This window comes from Narcine bancroftii, chromosome 6 (genome assembly GCF_036971445.1).
Source record: "Narcine bancroftii isolate sNarBan1 chromosome 6, sNarBan1.hap1, whole genome shotgun sequence".
In the NCBI taxonomy this organism is placed as follows: Eukaryota; Metazoa; Chordata; class Chondrichthyes; order Torpediniformes; family Narcinidae; genus Narcine; species Narcine bancroftii.
The window spans coordinates 165,812,682-165,831,616 of record NC_091474.1 but is presented as its reverse complement, the minus strand read 5'-3'; the positions used below and the strand labels follow the sequence as shown (position 1 = coordinate 165,831,616).

The window sequence follows — 18,935 nt, the reverse complement described above, 5'->3', positions numbered from 1 at the left end:
AAAACAGTATATGGCAGAGAGTTTAGAATTGGAGACGCAAATTGCTGAATTGTTGAAGGAATTTCAGAAAGTTGTGACAGAAAATAAAAAAGTGGCTTTGACCAATTTGAAATTGTGTTATTATACATTGCAGACTTATCAGTTTGAGCATTTAATTAATCAATCTAAGCAGTGTTATTATGAGTTGGGTGAGAGGGCACATAAGGTACTTGCATGGCAGTTAAAGACGGAACAGATTTCACCGACTATTAATGCTGTTAAAAATAATTCAATAGTTACCTATAAACCTCAGGAAATTAATGACCAGTTTTATTCATTTTACCAACAATTATATACTTCTGAGGGGAAACAGGATAGTGGTTCTATTGAATCTTATTTATCTAAATTAACGTTAGCAGCATTAGAGGAGGAAGATGTTATGGAATTGGAAGCTCCGCTTACAGAATTTGAGATTAAGGAAGCTATACAGGAGATGCCAAATGGGAATTCTCTGTGGAATTTTATAAATTTTTTAATGAAGATTTATCTTCTGTGTTTGAGGATGTATTACAACAAGTAACTGAAGAGCATGAGTTACCGGAATCTTGCTCTAGTGCTTTAATTACTGTAATTCCAAAAAAAGATAGGGATCCATTGAAAGTGTCGTTGTATAGACCTATTTTCTATTGGATGTAGACTATAAAATTATAGCAAAAGTGCTAGCAAATTGACTTGCTAAGTATTTACCTAAATTGATATATTGATCAAACAGGTTTTATTAAGAATAGAAATGCATCAGATAATATTCTTTGATTGATTACTTTGGTCAATGCATATCGACAGCAGCTTAACGCGGAAAAAGCCTTCAACAGGGTTGAATGGAATTTTTTATTTAAGGTATTGGAGAAGTTTAAATTTGGCCCTTTTTTCATTGGTTGGGTTAAATCTTCATATATGAACCCGATTACCAGGGTGGTGACAAATGGTCAAGTTTCATTACCGTTTAAATTGACGCGTTCAACTCAACAAGGGTGTCCATTGTCACCAGCCTTGTTTGCATTGGCTATTGAACCGTTAGCTCAAACAATAAGACAGAATGAACAGATAAGAGGGATGAAAGTTATGGATGAAGAGTATAAGATTAATCTATTTGCAGATCATGATTTGATATATTTGACAGACCCGGAGCAATCATTGCTGTATCTACAGGAATGTTTATTACAATATGGAACATTATCTGGATATAAGGTTAATTGGGACAAGAGTGAAATTTTGCCTTTTAGAGAAGGAGATTATTCAGAATATAGAAACATTATAAAATTGAAATGGTCCAATAAAATTCTTTTGTTTGGCTTGGCTTCGCGGACGAAGATTTATGGAGGGGTAATGTCCACGTCAGCTGCAGGCTCGTTTGTGGCTGACAAGTCCAATGTGGGACAGGCAGACGCGGTTGCAGCGGTTGCAGGGGAAAATTGGTTGGTTGGGGTTGGGTTTTGGGCTTTTCCTCCTTTGTCTTTTGTCAGTGAGGTGGGCTCTGCGGTCTTCTTCAAATTAAATTAAATTAAATTAAATACTTAAGAATAATTGTAAATGTCGATTATCAATCTTTATATAAGTTAAATTATGTTCCTTTACCAAGAAAGATTAAAGCAGATTTAAGTAAATGGAAAGATCTTTTGTTAACTTTAATTGGTCGAGTTAATTGCATCAAGATGAATATTTTTCTTTCAATTCAATATTTATTTAAATCAATACTGTGTTCTCTTTCAAAGGAACTTTTTCAGGACTTAAATAAAGCTGTGAGGGAATTTCTACCGCGGGTGGCACCAAAAGTTGAGATGGCTTGCATTTCTGAAGTGGGGGTACACCAGTTTATATATCGATGGAATGTAAATTTGTTGAGGGAATATAATATACCGATATTAAAACATCTATTAAATCTAAGGACTAAAAGAAATAAGCTTTTAGGATCAAAAGATAAATTGCCAATTTTAACCCTATTATATAATACAGCTTATTCCTTTTTCAATGTTTAATAATTATTTAAAGAGTTGGGATTCTAAGGGTATAAAGACATTGCAGGATTGTTTTGAGAAAGACAGTTTCTTTCTTTTAATCAATTGAGGGAATGTTTTGATATTGCTGAAAATTCTTTGTTTGTTTATTATCAACTTCGAGCTTTGGTGAAAGATATGTATGGTAGAGAGATAATTTAACCTGTATTGACAGAATTTGAATCTTTGATTTCTTCTATACTGAAAAAGGGTTATATTTCAGTTACGTATCAAATGTTACAAGATAATATGGATAAACCGGAATGAGAGAAGTCTAAACGTAAATGGGAAGATGATCAAGCTTTTGTTTTTCCTGAAGATTATTGGGCATATATGTGTTATGATAGTGTAACTAAATTGACGAATGTACGATATGGAATGGTTAATTATAACTTTTTACATCAGTTATATTTAACACTGGAGAAAATGAAAAAATATGGTTTTAGTAACTCGGATTCTTGTTTTAGACGTGGTTTATGTACTGGAACTTTTTTACATGCTGTATGGTCCTGTGTTAAAGTAAAATCATTTTTGAAAGACATTAGGTAAATTTTGGAAAAATTATATAACATTAAGATACCATTAGATCCATCTATATTTTTAATGGGTTATATGGTTCCTTTAAAGGGATTTGGGGTTGGATAAATTTCAAATTGCATTTGTACATTTAGTACTATCTGTAGCTCGAAAATGTGTAGCAAGTACGTGGAAAGATATTACAGTGATTAATATAATGCGATGGCATAATGAATTGAAAGCTTGTATTGTTATGGAAAAAATCATATATAATCTACATGATAATTTTTTTTCGTTAATAAGTAGTTATCGTATTTGGAATATATGTATTTGGATGTACTTTGATGTATTATATATTTTCCTTTTTTTAAAGCTCTCCTTAAGAGAGCTGGCTGATGGGTGGGAAAGGTGGGAGGGGTATTTTCCTCTTTTTTTGTTGTTTTCTTTTCCTTGTGTTGATTTTTTTAATTAATTTTTTTCTCTTTTTATATAAAATGATTTATGCTATATTGTATATTGTTTTTCTGTTAATGACTTTTAAATAAATAAAGTTTTCAAAAAAAAAAAAGATTAACCTGTATCAAAGTGATGGCAAGAGCAAAGTGTGGGGCATAAAAGAACTGCCCAAGATCCAAAGAATACCACCTCATCTGTGAAACATGGTGGTAGGAGTGTTAGGGCCTGGGCATGTATGGCTACCAAAGTACTAGAGCACTCATCTTCATTGATGATGTAACTGCTGATGGCAGTAGCAAAATTATTTCTGAGGTGTATAGAAACATCTTAACTGCTCAACTTCAAACAAATCCATTCAAACTCATTGGACGGCACTTCATCCTACAGCAAGACAATGATTTCAAACATACTGTTAAAGCAAGAAAGGAGTTTTTTTGTTCAAAGCTTAAAACTAGAAAATTCTTGAATGGCCAAGTCAGTCACCTGATCAAAATCCATTTGAGCATGCCTTCCACTTTCTGAAGAGAAAACTGAAGGGGATGAGCCCCTGAAATAAGCAGGAGCTGAAGATGCCTGTAGAAAGGCCTAGCAGAGCATCACCAGAGATGATACTCAGCACCTGGTAATGTCTATGAATCACAGACTTTGCACAATCATTGCATTAAAGACATATGCAACAAAGTACTAAACAGGACTACAGTATAACACCGATTATCCGAAATCCTCATTTATCCAATTTTTTTTGGACCTGGAAGTAACGTCTGTTCACTTCCAAAAATTTTTTGGATAAATGAGGATATCCGAAACAATCAGAAATCCTCAGTTATCCAAAATTTTTTCAGAGCCGAACTGACCTCACAGGTTGAAAAATAATTCACTCGACATGAAATTAGAATGACGATTGTCCTCGTTTCAGGTAACTCCCTCGCCTCTCTTTTTCCATTTCTTGTTTACCTTACCCTATTGAGTTTTCTCTCCAACTCTCTCTCTCAAACTGCATCCTACTTTCTCCCAGCCACTAGCGGTCAGAAGAATCCCTTGTCCTGGCATCATCAAGGAGAGTGGCCTCCCAGGCAGGTGCGGGACCTCAGACTCCTGCGCAGGAGCAAGACCTCAGTGGGGAGGTGTTGGTGATCATTGGTGGCAGTTGGGTGTGGGAGTCTATGCAGGCGAAGACTGGGTCTGTGTTGAGCTACCACATTGAGAACCAGGTCGCGAAGCTGGAACAGCACCTGCTGGAATGAGCCCATGAGGCGACAGGAGCCCGCTGACTCACCAGTGAGTTTTCCACCAGCCCAGGAATCCTCCCTGGGGAACAGCAGCAGCTGTGGGGACGTGTTGGGGATTGGTGGTGGCAGTTGGGAGGTCTTGGCGATTGGCAGTGGCATTGGGGATGTGTTGGGGATCAGCGGTGGCCAGTATTTTTTTTTGGAGAGAATTAAACATCATTTTAATGTTTAAAAAACCTTCCTTTGTTGTTTGTTTGTTGTTTAAACATTGATACAAATGATGACAAATCTAAAATGAGAGGTATAAGTTTACCCAAGACAATGTTCAACAGCTATAAATAAATGTGAAGTGTGTAATAATATATAATGTCATATCAATTTACTGAACAAATCAAATTCTTACTGAATCCACTTTGCCTTGATTTTTCAAATATTCCTTATAATGTTGATCAACATAATCTTCAAATCTGGATAAAGTAATGAAGAAAATTGAATAAAAACTGCATGCATTTAATTAGCTTTAATCATAATCCTGCTATGCCCTCAAAACTCTTCAAAGCCAATGAAAGTGCATTGTTCTGTTTTCTGAAGAGCAATACAACAGTATGTGCACAATGAAACAAATTTGTCAATGAAATGAAACAAGTACCAGGCAAAATCGTGTGGCCCAGGACAAAATTGGCAATTTGCTGCTCCTTAAAAGAGACCAATATCAAAGTGCACTTGAAAAACCATCAAGTAGACGGAACGTTGAAACAGCCACACTTACTTGTAAATCTTAGATTATATTGGATTAGATTCAACTTTATTTTTAATGAAATACAATCAGCATCCAACCAGAAGTTTGAAAAAAAATAATGCTATTTATAAATAACTACGTGCAAATAAAAACAAGTACATTCAGCAAGCAATTATAAAAGTACTGACAGTACAATGTGAGTGCAGGACTTTTACTTTTTTAATATATCTTTTATTGCAAAAAGAACTATTAAACAGGGAGTGCATAAATCTAGACAGAAATGGAGCTGGATCTGAATGTTATAATTGATGAGAAACGATGATTAGATCTCTTTCAAGATAGTATGATAAATACTATTAATGTAAGATATGGATTAGTTCAGTATAATTTTTTTTTATAACAGCTATATTTAACACCACAAAAATTGAATAGAATGAAATCAGATATATAGATCAATATTTTTAGGTGAGGTGATGGGCACTTTCTTGCATTCAGCCTAATGGCCTGTTTCCATGCTGTAAATTGTTATGTTATGAAGATGGAGGGTTATGGGCATTGTGCAGGGAGGTGGGACTAGAGAGGGGTGTTTGGTTCGGTGCGGACTAGAAGGGCCTAATGGCCTGTTTCCGTGCTGTAAATTGTTATGTTATGTTACTTAGTGCTGTGATTTAAGGTTCAGCAGGTTACAGACTCAGGGGGAAAAAAGCTCTTCTTGAGCTTGCTGGTTTGAGGGTGAAGGCTCCTGTGGCGCCTACCAGATAGGAGAAGAATAAAAAGCACATAATTCGGGTGAGATCATCCTTGATGATCCTATTTGCCCTGCCCAGACAGCGTTTCTGATAGATGTTCTCAATGGTGGGCAATTGGATGCCGATAATCCATTGGGCAGTTATCACCATCCACTGAAGTGCTTTACAGTCCGATACAAGACATTTGCCATACCACACTGAGATGCTCTAAATGGTACAGCAGTAAAAATCCATCAATATCCTGGGACCATTTCTACTCTCAAATATACAACTAAACGTGGCTCTCAATGAGAAAGATTGCTCATTCAAAGTCAAGTGAAAGAATAATTGAGCAATATTTTATTATGACCAAACTTTTGGTGAGATTAACATTTCAATCTTTTGTTTATACAACTGATATGCTCAAAAATTCTTAATGATTTTTCAGCTAAGGCATAGAACACAAAAGTTGAACAGTAATGTTAGAAATATGCACAGTTCCAGAAAGATGAGAGTCCACTTGGGCATGTGCAGAGAGAAATTATGTGAATGTTGCAGGGATTTTAAAATTTTAGAGAGGTTAAGATTATGCAGGCTTGGAATATTTAGACTGGAATGGAGGAGGTTAAAGAGAGGTGTACAAAATGAATGAGCTTGGACAGAATAAATAGAAAGGAACATTTGTTTCTTTACCATTGATGTAAAAAAAAAACAGGGGCATAGTTTTAAAGTGGCTGGTAGAAGAATTAGGAGAGAAATTAAAAACATTTTTTTCTACTGGAGTTCCAGTGTCTGGAACTCACTTGCAAGGTAGAAACTCTCAGTACATATATAAAATACTTTAAAATGTATTTGAAGAGTTGTGATCTACTGGGCTATAGATCAAATAGGATTAGGCTACGTGGCTCTTTGTTCCTTATAGATCATAATTTATTGTGTTTCTGCCTCATTAGAATACTCACTGTGCTAAACAAAAGCAGCTTAAGAGTTGTTACCTGGGATCTAGTTCCTTTGCCACATGTTTCGCTTTATTCCATTCTTCCCCTCCTATAAAGCAATCTATGGCTTCTTTTATGAGATCCATATTGAGGTACAATTCAGCTGCCTAAGAAATAATTATTGTAACAAGTATATGTTTATACAATATTGAAAAATAATCGTCAATATATTTATGAAACATCATGTTTCAACTTACACTTTTTAATTTTCTAACCTGCTCACTTGATTTGTTTACATTTTAAATTAAAATAGCCTTTTAAGTTAAATTGTGCCTTAATTCTTCTTGGTCTCAGAAATGGCCACAAAAACAACTTTCAAAGTACTTTCTCTATCCTTGAAAATGTCACTTTTTCACCTCTTCCTTTGAATTGGTGATAGAATTGCTCGATCAATTAATAATTCTCAATTAATGGTCAAATGTACATTTTCATTAACTACTCCCTGCTTAGAAGGAATTCCTTTCAGGCAGAATAGTCGTTGTCAGAATAATCGTCTAAGAAGTTTGAAAGTAGTTGAATCTGTATCAGTGTTATGCATTAATATTTTTTCTGTAAGTCTGTATTATTATATAAAAACAATAAAGATATTGAAAAGTTAAGTAGTTGTACAATATATTTACAAGGATATGAAGGAAAATTTGATAAATGGCCACATTTTTTATTTTCCTAATGTGAGGTTTACCAGATACTTTGATGCACACCAAATTTCACACTATCAATGACAAGTCAAAAGAATTTACAATACAAGTCACATATCATAAGACCATAAGATTTAAGAGCAGAATTAAGCCATTTGGCCTAGTGAGTCTTCTCTGCCATTCAAAAAAAATGGCTCATGTATTTTTCCTTTCAACCCCATTCCCCTGCCTTCTTCCCATAACCTTACTAATCAAGAACCCCATCAATCTCTGCTTTAAATATACCCAATGACTTGCCCTCCATGGCAAAGAATTCCACAGATTCACCATCCACTGGCTGAAGAGATATCTCTGTACTAAAGAGGCATCCTTTATCTTGAGGCTGTGACCTCTGGTCTCAGACTCTTCCAGTTCTGGAAACATCTTTTCCTTGTCCACTTTACACATCTTCAGTATATTTCAATGAGGTTCGCCCTTATCCTTCTATACTTCAGTGAGTACAGGCCCAGAGCCATCAAATGCTCGTTGCATGTTAACCCACTCATCCTCAGGATCATTCTCATAAATCTCCTCCGAATCTTCTCCAATACCAGCACATCCTTCCTTGGACACAGAGCCAAAAACTGCTTGCAATACTCTCCCTGTGGTCTGACTAGTGCCTTATAAAAACTTAACATTACATCTTTGCTTTTATATTCTAGCCCTTTTGAAATGAAAGCAAGCATTGTATTTGCCTTCCTTACTACTGTCTCAGCCAACAAGTTAACCATTAGCATTTAAAGTGCAGGATTTCCCAAGTCCCTTTGGACCATATTTTGAATTCTCTCCCCATTGAGAAAATAGTCTACCTGTTTATACAAAGTGGATGACCATATACTTCCCCTATGCTGTATTGAATCTACCACTTTTTTGCTCATTCTCCCAACCAAGTCCCTTTGCACACTCCATGCTTTCTCAACACTATCTGCTCCTCCTCCTATCTTTGTATCAACTGAAAACTTGGCATCAAAGCCATCGATTCCATCTTCTAAATTATTTACGCAAAGAATGATAAGTAGCAGACCCAGCACCCACAACTAGTTAGCCATCCTGAATAGGTCACTTTTATCCTACTCTAACATCTTTACTCAACTGCAATACCAACATATCCAATTTAACTTCTCCCTCTCAAACTGCTGAATGAATTGTACTGTGATCACTGCTTCATAATAGTTCTTTTACCTAAAGCTTCCAAGTTCAAGCTGCTCTGAATTAATCTCATACATATCTACAAATTCGTTGGGAAAAATCAGATAGGTGTTGGATCCTCAGTCTACCTACATAATTAAGTCCCCGATGATCACTGTAACATTGCCTTTTTTATGTCTTCTGTAGCTCCTGTTGTAATTTGCACCATGCATCATGGTGGCTATTTGGAGGCCTGAATACAACTTGCAGCAGGTTTTTTTTAAACCCTTGCAGTTTTTCAACTCGATCCATGAGGACTCTACATCCTCTAATTCTATGTCCCTTCTCACTAAGGATTTGATTTTTTTTAAACCAACAGCACCACTTCACTCCCTCAATCCATCTGCCTGGCTTCAATAGAATGAATATCCTGGGACATTTAGCTCCCAGCTATGATCCTCCTATGGCCATGTCTCCGTTATCCCCACAATGCAGTATCTGCCAATTTGTAACTATGTTTTCTCATCTACCTTGTATTTACATACACCCAGTATACGAAACAACACCTGTAGTCCCATCCTTCTCATATTTTTCTCTGTGTTATCAGCTTTGGTTTTTATGCCAATTTGATGCCTTCAAAAATACTGTCGTGGCGCTATGGCGGCACAACAACTCCCATCATTGTGTGATGATATCAATGGGTGTCTAGCTCTTAATTTTGGTTTTCAAAAGGTTGAGTGGGTGACGAGGAGTAAATCTGTTTGATTCACTCTAGAAACGCCTTATGCGCTTATTTTGTTATGTCCACTATAATTCCAGTGGTCACAGTTAGGGCCCCTGAAGAGTCCAAAAACGTATTTTTGGACAAATTCGGACTCTGCAGCCATTGCTGTGAAGCTACCACTTTTCGGGACAGCTGAGCCTGAACTGTGGTTCCAACAGGCTGAAGCACAATTTCACCTTCACAAAGTTGATTAGACACCACTCGTTATTACAGTTAGTGCCCTGGACCAGGCCGTCGCTAAAAGGGTCGGCGATTTCCTATGAGATCCACCACATAGCAGCAAGTATGATGCTTTAAAAGCACTTTTATTATGTGTCAGTGGTATGTCCTGTAGGGAAAGGGCAGCTAAACTACTACGTCGTGTTGGGTTGGGAGACCTTCAGAACTAATGGACGAAATGCTGTTCCTGGTAGCTGGCAAAAGGCCCAATATGTTATTCGTGCAGTTCTTTTTGGAGCAAATGACAGATGATATTAGGCTCTTGTTATCCAAGTGTTCATTTGAAGACCCAATGGCTGGCTAAAAAATACGGCAAGGAAATACAAGTCTGCACAACCATCCACTCTGATATTGACCCCATGTTACACTCTCGTGCTCTTAGCACATCACTCCCTACAAGTAGGCAACACCTCAAGACAAGCAAGCAGCCTGTTGACACCTCATTTTGGTGTTAGTGCCACAGGCGATGGAGAGTGCCTTCCATCCGGCCAACTGCCAGTAAGGGCTGTAGCGGTTAGAAATCTGAAAGCCTAGTGTGTGTATGGGACCAGTTGTCCCAGTGAAAATTTCTGGTGGACATGGGGTTCAGAAGTTAGTGTATTTCCATCCACCGGTTTTGACATCTACCATCCTATGTCGGACCTGCAACTACAAGCAGTTAACTGTTCCAACATTCTGACCTTTGGAACCAGGAAGATGAATGTCAAGGTCAAGAATCATCTCTACACTTGGCCATTTATTATAGCAATGGTATCCCAACCTTTGCTTGGTGCAGATTTTGTTCAGGCTCATTCATTCCTCATCGACTTAAAAGGGCATCGGCTAATAGATGGAACTACTTTTCAAGACTATTTCTCTGGCAGATACCTATACTCTTGCTCTGCGCCTTTAATCTTTAAGTAAACCAGTAGATGAATTCTCCAAGCTGTTGGAAGATTTCCCTGAGATAACTACTTTATATTTTCTGTCTCCACTGCAAAGCATGGTGTTACTCATCACATTTGTAGTAAGTGCCCTCCTACCCATGATAAAGCGCACCACCTGCCTCCAGAAATGTTGCTCTCAGCTATGGAAGAGTTTGCCAAGATGGAGGAACTAGGCATAATTCGTAGGTCCAACAGTCCCTGGGCATCTCCATTATATATGGCCCCGAAACACAATGGAGGTTGGCGACCTTGTGGAGATTATCGGTGTCTTAACAACGCCACCATCCCAGATCGTAATCCAATACTTCATATTCAGGATTTCTTGGCTAATTTGCATGGAGCAAAGATCTTCTCCAAAATAGACTTGGAGCGTGGCTATCACCAACTACAAGTAGAGCCAGAAGACATTCCAAAAACAGTAATAATTACCCTTTTTGGGTTGTTCAAATTTTTATGAATACCATTCGGATTAAAGAATGTCGCTCAATCATTTTAACGGGTGACGGATGCTTTAGGATGTGGTATAATCAATGTCTTCATTTACCTCAATGACATTTTAGTGGCCAGTGGGACTAAGGAAGAACATATGGAACATCTTCGTACACTTTTTATTAGTCTTCAAAAGTTTGGACTGACCATCAATCCGGATAAATGCATTTTTGGACAAGAAATTATTAGTTTCTTGGGGCATAGGATTACTCAGAAAGGTGTGACTCCATTGCCATCCAAAGTTGAGGCCATTACAAAGTACAAAGACCTGCTATGGTTAAAAGCCTGCAGAAATTCTTGGGTATGGTAAATTTTTACTGTTAGTTTCTTCTGGGAGCAGCTCATATCATGAAGCCTCTTTTCAATTTACTGCCCGGCATTGCCAGAATAATCCATTGGACTAAAGAGGGAAACAATGTCTTCATGAAGGCAAAAGATTTGCTGACTTGCGCCAGTATATACTCAGCTACCCAGTTTTAAATGCAGGCACTGCCCTATCGACAGGCACTTCCAGTATGGATGAAGGATGTACACTTCATCAATACGTCAATAGGCAATGGAAACCGTTAGCAATCTTCAGCCGCCATCTTCATGAAGCAGAGGAGAAATACAGTGCTTTTGATAAGAAGCTTTTGGCCATTTACTTGTCTATTTGATACTTCCGTTATTTTTTGGAAGGCAGAGATTTTACTATGTACACTGACCACAAGCCTTTAATATTTGCATTTTTTAAGGTCGCAGAGCTCCAGTCAGCTCGACAATAAGAGTAATGATCATACACTTTAGAATTCTCCACAAAAATACTACATATTTCCAGAAAAGGCAATGTAGTAGCTGATGCACTTTCCTGCTCTGCTCCACTTGAGGTTTTGTCTGTAGGTCAAGGTATTGACTACACAGCTTTGGCCGTGGCCCAAGAACATGTTGAGAAATGGCTGGTTGTGTGGGTGATGAAGAATAAATCCATTTGATTCATCATGAATGCCATGTGTGATTATTTTGTTGGGTCCACTGTGATTCCAGTGGCCATAATACAATGCTGGAATCTGGAGCATAAAAACAAAGTGCTGGAGGAAGCAAAGGGATGTTGACATTTTCCTTTACCTCTATAAAATATGATTACTGATAGACTAATAAAGTCTCCATGTATAATCACCACACCATCCAGGAAGGATTTCCTACAAACAGAAAAATAAATAAAAAACTGGATCTCTTACCTTTCTTGTTATCTGAAAGAGGCTAGGGATTCTGTCACTAACCAAAATTTAACAATCTTTACTTCTTCAGACATTGCTGTAAATTTCAATTTTTTTAAAATTAAAAGCTAATTAAAAATGTACATGATATATAATAATCCTAAATCATACCGAATTATATTTCTGCATCTCAATCAATCGAGGACCAACCGTCTTAATTACATCAAGAGCTTTTTCCTGGTTTAAGAATTTGATGGACAATTCAGCAGCCTGGAAATGCAATAACTCTGTGAATCAGTGGTCCTGCTAACAAAAACACTAAAAAAAATTTAGGTAAGGCTGATGTAGTTAAAGTTATGATTATAAAGATGCAATAGCAAGAAGTATTTTAGCTACAAAATAGGCAGATAAATTAAATTAGAAACTGCAAAGGCACAATCAAAAACAGCAAATCAAAAATGTTAGAAAACTGAAATAAAATGGAAAAGACTAGCTAAGCAGCAAAATTAATTAGCATCTATGGAGAGAAATCATGCAACATAGACATTTAATGAAACATTACAGTTTAAATGTCTCTTAGATAGTTACTACCATTTGGTGTATTTACATTTTTGATGTGACATGATCAACCACGACACAGATTCATTGGGTTATGTTTATCAATTTTGGTCATTTAGCTTTCATGTCACCTGCACACATCTCTGTGTGGAATACTCATCTTTAATTTTCCATTAATATTTCAAAATACAACCACAATGTTGCTTACACAAAGGAAAAGAATACATTTGTATTGTTGCTCATCAGTTAGGTGTTAAAAATTGTTTCATGTTGACAAGTTATAAATCATCACTTGTGTAATGAAATTTATTCTAAGTGCATGTTTTACCTTCATCCAGCACTTCTCCACCAGAGCCAGGTTATTTGTTTCTTTGACTTTAAGGTAGCATTCCACAGCCCTGATATATTCTCCTGATTGTTCCCATTCTCTGGCTTGTTCAATTATTCCTTCAATACCTCTGTGAGATAAAGTATTAAATGAAAATAAAATAAAATAGAAAGTATTATAACGTTGCAATAATGCCACTTGCTGATTCAGGAAACCGTAAAAATTGTTTTTACCCTGTAGTGCAATGTTGTTATGAATAAATGAGAAAATCACTTAAAACATAACACATTCACAATTACACGTTATCCAAAATTTCTATTTATAACAACTAAATGTTCAAAAATTAAACCACATAACTTTAATTTAGACCAGCCATTTCTCAACATATTTTTGGCTCTGGCCCTCGTAGGACTTGCTCAAATTTTATGGGTCTCCTTCCCTGTGAAGCAGTCTAGTTGGTTTCTTCCGTTCCTCTTTCCTACCAACGTGCTGTGGCTCCCGTTTAGAATGGCTGGGCCTTTGTGCCATCCAGATCCAAATTTTTGTGACCAATTAACCCACAATTCCGTACATCTTTGGAACATGGTCGCAGGATAGTGACATCAATTACAATGTCCATGTGGTGACAATACGCATTAGTCATACATTGCGCTTCCATGTGGATGTGCATCTATGTTCACCACGCTAGACTCAGTGGAGATGTTCTGCAAAGTGATCATCCAATGACCATTTACTTTCCCCAATGCGATGGAGACTAATTTGTGAATACAGAATATAGCATATTAAATTAGAAATAGTTCAAGTGAACTGTAGTTTCACCTGAAGAGTCCTTTTATCCCAAGATGGTGCGAAGAGTTAAAACTACAAGTGTTACACCTCCTGCAGTTGCATAGAAAAAGTTTTGTGGGAAAAGGGAAAGGTCATCAAGAGAGTGAGCAAGGGAGGCATAGAAGAAAATGTCCCATCAGAATACTGAAAGAGATAAGTATCCAATGATGGCATTCCATCAAAAATGACTGTGGAAGTAGGTGATGGAAAGGCCAGAGAAATTCTATCCTTACTCTGTGTGGGAAAAGAGGAAAGATTAGAATGACAAGAAATAGAACTGAAACAGTTGATGGTCTTATCAACAGTGGTGGAGGAGGAAATGGCAGTTAAGGAGATAGGCACTTCTTCAACAAGATGTGTTCATCAGAACAGATCTGAAAGAGCCAGAGGAAATATGAGAAAGGATAGGAGTTCTTACAGAGAGGGGATATAGTCGGAGTCAGTGGTTTTGGATACGAGTTGCTAACCAATCTCTTAACCAGGAAATAGAAAATTTGTGAAAGAGAAGTCAGAGATGTCCCTGGGAAAGTGAAAGCAGAATGGAAATTTGGAACTGAAGTGAAAATATTCAGCAATGCTCTGGAAAAAGAGGGAGATATGAGGCTCTGCAAAAAAACTCTATTTAATCCCCAAGGGCAATCCTGAGCTTTCAACCTCTTGTGACCAACACTGCTTCTCACTCCCATTCTGACCTTTGTTACGAGTCCAAAGGACCCCAAAACCCAGCAGCAATAGATATTCACCAAGACAAGTGGTTACTTAAACAAAAGTTGTTTTTAATTATATTTAAACATGAAAACAGAATCAAACTTTAACTTATCTCTACTAACAACTAACCCAAATTAACCCCTTTCTAATTCTAAGTGCACGTGTATGACATGCGTGTAAATTTAAGAAAAGTTCTTTGGTTCACAGTTCAATCTCATGTCTCATTCTTCCAAATTCTCTGGATGTAGGCAATTCTTATACTGTGCACAGAATTTAACATGTATAAAGTTCACCAGGCTTTGGTGCTCGAAAGGTAAATGTTTACCACTCAGGAAGGTTCTTTGGAGGTTTGCAGAGAGAGATTTGTTGTTCCAGAATTTCCACAACTGAGGTACCACCATTAGTCACCTCAATGTCTTGCTGATGTAACTTGCCCCATTAGGGTTCTCCAGATGATAACCTCTTTCTTTCAGGCTACCACAGAGTTTCTTTCTGTTTCGCTTATTTCAAGAGAAACATCAGACAGATAGCACTTCCAGCCATCCGCCGCTCTGGAGCTTTCTGTTTCAGTTCCAACAAGTTTTTCCTGCTTGCTCCAGCTGTATCTATTCAGTCTCTCTCTCTCTCTCTCTCTCTTCATCTTCCAACTGCCAGAAATCCCATGTGACTCTCTCACTTGCCACAAAACCCCCCACCTTCTCCAGCAAACAATAGGAGTTAGTCTTTTACTCCCATCTGTTGTCTTAGGTAAACAAACTTCTCAGGAGTGACCTTTCTGTGCACTTTGCAGAAAGGTCAGAAGCCTTGTAAAAATGTTCATCACAGACGACCTGTCTCCAGTCGATTAATTTGATGACATCATTTCAATTATCACCACTTGTGGAATCTACATAGCATTCTCCATAGTTTCTATAAAGTTCACTGAATATGAATTCTTCAGTATTTCAAATCAGATCTGTTTTAAAATGTTTGTATGTATGTAACCTACTCTAATATTACCAAATTATCCCAATATTTAACTACATTACACTTTATCATCTTTTCAAGGAAGCTTAATGTAGCCTTGATGAACAACATTTCATGTTCTCACAGTTCACTTCCCAGCACACACAATTCAAAAACAAGTTCAACAATTTCAGATAATCAGCCTTTCCTGCTTGAATCAGAACAGAATTTTAGCTCTGCGGGGCTTTATTTTTCCACAGTTCCAACATTGCTGTTTTTACTCCATGGTTCTAGTTCATCTCCTTCTACTTGCATCTCCTCCAGAAAGATTTGCTCTGATTAACAAGCCTTCATTATCTCTTGTCATCAATGACATCATTACTTTTGTAATTAATTCTACCTTAATTTCTTAGTGCATTCTTAGTTTCCCTCCTATTAGTCATGCCCTTTGTTCTCTCCATCCATCCCTCTCTCTACATTGAAATAATTTTTGGTGTTTAATTCTTCTAGTTCTGATGAAATGTCACTGACCTGAAATGTTAACTGTTATTCCTTCTCCACAGTCACTGCCTAACCTGCTGAACATTTCCATCATTTTACATTTTTATTTCAGATTTCCAGCATCTGCAATTTTTTTGGCTTTACAATAAATTTTCAAAAGTTGCACCATCTGATTGTAGCAAATTTCTCAATTTAAGGAACTTGAGATTCCCATCAAAGTCCTTCCATGAAAATATCATCAATTCTCTGAAGACAGAATGGTTCATACACACAGACACAAGGTGAGTACAACATGACATTTTGAAATGAAAAATATCCCATGTTATTTATCATTTAATAGCCAGTTATAGCAATATAATTAATAACTTTTATGATTTTTAACGGGCACATTAAATGCGTCATATACTCACTTTGTTCCTTTCTTAATTGCTTCCTGTTCATATTCCTCTTGAAGTTGTTCCAGCTTATTGGGGATGTATTCTTTACAAATTTTAATTGCATCACTCCACATTCCAACATCCTTCAACAAAGAATTTAAAATAAAATTGCTTTTAAAAGTTATATACCATTAAAAAATAATGAGCTTTAAATTTATGTGAGGGCACCCCAGTCATCCACCATAACCTTGGAGAAAGCCTCATGAAAAATCTCAAGGAATGAATAAATAACATTGCTGCTGTTTCTTGTAAAAGCTGTTATAATTATCACATGTATTAACACATCTGAGAAAATAACCCCCAGCATTTTCAATCTTAACCAACTTTAAAAAGACCTATGTCAATTTTTTTAATGTACATTTGTCCCAAGATTGAAATACTGCAATTATTTTTCATACTGTTAAAATGGTTAGGTGACGACTGAAAGATGAAATACTAGAATTGTAATGACACATCATCCAACATTTATTTGACTCAATTTGGGACATTCATAAAATTTTACTGCCACATTATTATCATTAATTTCCATGAACAGCCAGTGCTACATGTGTGCTTGGGCACTTGGCTGCATTGCTACTTGGATCATAGGTAAAAGATGTCTTGAGTCCAAGGCAATCTCATGTTGAAATAAAATGCATCTCAGTTTTCCAACATGACCATGGACACTGGTGCCAAGGTGAAAGGAGAGAGGTCCTCTTACTATAAGGAGCCAGAGGTTTTCCAGGCACACAATTACTGGCAATCTAAACATTGACAAAAGAAGTGAATTCCTTAAGTCAAGTAAGAATGACAGCCATTTGGCAACAAGACATCACATAACTCAATTTGTCATCCATCAAGGACCCTCGGTAAAAGCTAATCAATGAAAATTTTGCATAAAAGATTATGGTATATTTTGAATGTTCACCAATGCCAACACATATCTGAAGGAATTTCTATTGGTAGTGGCTCAGGTCCAAGCATTATCAATGACTTTCCTTTAATCATACAACGAGAAGAAGGGATATTGCACAATTTTCAATTCCAATGCAGTCACTCAACAAATTAATTAGTCTATGTCTGCATGCAACTTCGATTTGGGTAATGGCTGATAAATGACAATATGCATTTTCGATATACAGGTATCATATAATTATCATCTCCAACAAAAAAAAGACTCTCACAGTTGACCCTTGATGGTAAATGGCTTAAGTTCAACATTCAGATTTATTATCAGAGTACATACATAATATGACATACAACCCTGTGATTCTTTTTCCTGTAGGCCAGGCAGAATTTCTACTTTCTACCAAGAATTATAGTAAATAAGGGAGGGGGGGGGGGTGTTTCTTGCAAGAGAACTCAAAGGTTTTGATAGTCACAAATGCCTGGAGCCATGTGATAGCTTTCTGGTAGTAGATGTTGTGGCATTAGAATGTTTATCAAAGAATACTTGGCAAGTTCTGCAATGTGTCTTGTTAATGGTACATTTCTCAACCAAGTTACATTGATGGTAGAGGAGAAATCAATTAAGCTTGATGCTATTTATTCACTGGATGGCCTCACATTTTTTGAGGTCTTTATTTGAAATCTAAAATTCAAGATTTAAGTCTCAATATTTCATTTATTGTCGTGTACACAAAAATCTTTTTTTGTTTTGTTTTCCCTGTAAAGAAACACGAAGAGGCACAACTAATCCAGTGCCATTATCAAGCCAAGAAAGAGAAGCAGCAAGGAAGTCTCTTCATGGACATTAAGTATCTGTGGATCCCACAGCCCCCTCCTGTGTTCCTGTAACCTCCATGGCTACATGTACCCCAGTCCATTCCAGTGGTAAACCAGAGTTCAAGGTATCCACATCAACCTCCTCGCGCCTGGATCTGAACCCCCAAAGTGATTAGGAAGCTGTTAGCATCCAAGGCCCTTGCGAGTCTGCTCTCTACCAACATCCTCACAAATTTGGTCTCAATATCTGGTTCTCAAAAGCTGGTTGCTAACAGCACATAGCCTGGTGTGAGAGTTTTGACGACTGAGCACCGCACTGGAGATTTGTCTGACACTGTGGTATCCATTCCTGTTGGGTCCTCTCCCATGTTTCTCCTCCTTGGTGATGAGGGGTAAAGTGGGGGGATTCCATCCCCTCTGGTGCCCTGCATCAATCCGCAACTTTGTTGGAGCCTGGAGCCTGCACCACTCGGTCGAGTCTGGGCTACTGAACATCTTAGATCCAGACTCTGTGCATCTTTGTTGTAAAGACCTCTGTTGGCCCCATTCCACAAGCAATTTAATCTGCAACAGGTTGTCATATGAGGGGAGGGGGGGTGAGGAGTTTGGTCAGACCTCAGCTGCACAGTAGGATCCATGGAGGAGCACTGGAAGGCTCCACTTTTCCTGGGTCCACATCAGCAACATTACAGCAGAGCCATCATCTTCAAATCAATTTCCTCACCCTGAAGTGAAGTACATTCCAACTTGCTCTTGACTGATGGCTTTTGAAGTCCAAAGATTTTGGAAAATCAGGAAATAAGTAATT

The 18,935-nt window shown here is 37.3% G+C and overlaps 1 protein-coding gene across 10 annotated transcripts in view; it reads right to left on the bottom strand.

The window, feature by feature from the left end:
* The window catches only part of ift172 (intraflagellar transport 172), a 226,881-nt gene that overhangs the window by 43,100 nt on the left and 164,846 nt on the right, over positions 1 to 18,935 (bottom strand). For all 10 annotated transcript variants that reach the window (XR_011340510.1, XR_011340509.1, XM_069886606.1 and 7 more), the window contains 5 exons: positions 16,397 to 16,506; positions 13,005 to 13,134; positions 12,290 to 12,388; positions 6,697 to 6,806; positions 4,638 to 4,701 (listed from right to left, as the gene is read on the bottom strand). Coding sequence is in view for 8 of the 10 variants with exons in the window: in XM_069886606.1 (XP_069742707.1) it covers positions 4,638 to 4,701; positions 6,697 to 6,806; positions 12,290 to 12,388; positions 13,005 to 13,134; positions 16,397 to 16,506 (513 nt within the window). In the remaining 2 variants the exon portion in view is untranslated. The remainder of the gene's footprint in view (positions 1 to 4,637; positions 4,702 to 6,696; positions 6,807 to 12,289; positions 12,389 to 13,004; positions 13,135 to 16,396; positions 16,507 to 18,935) is intronic.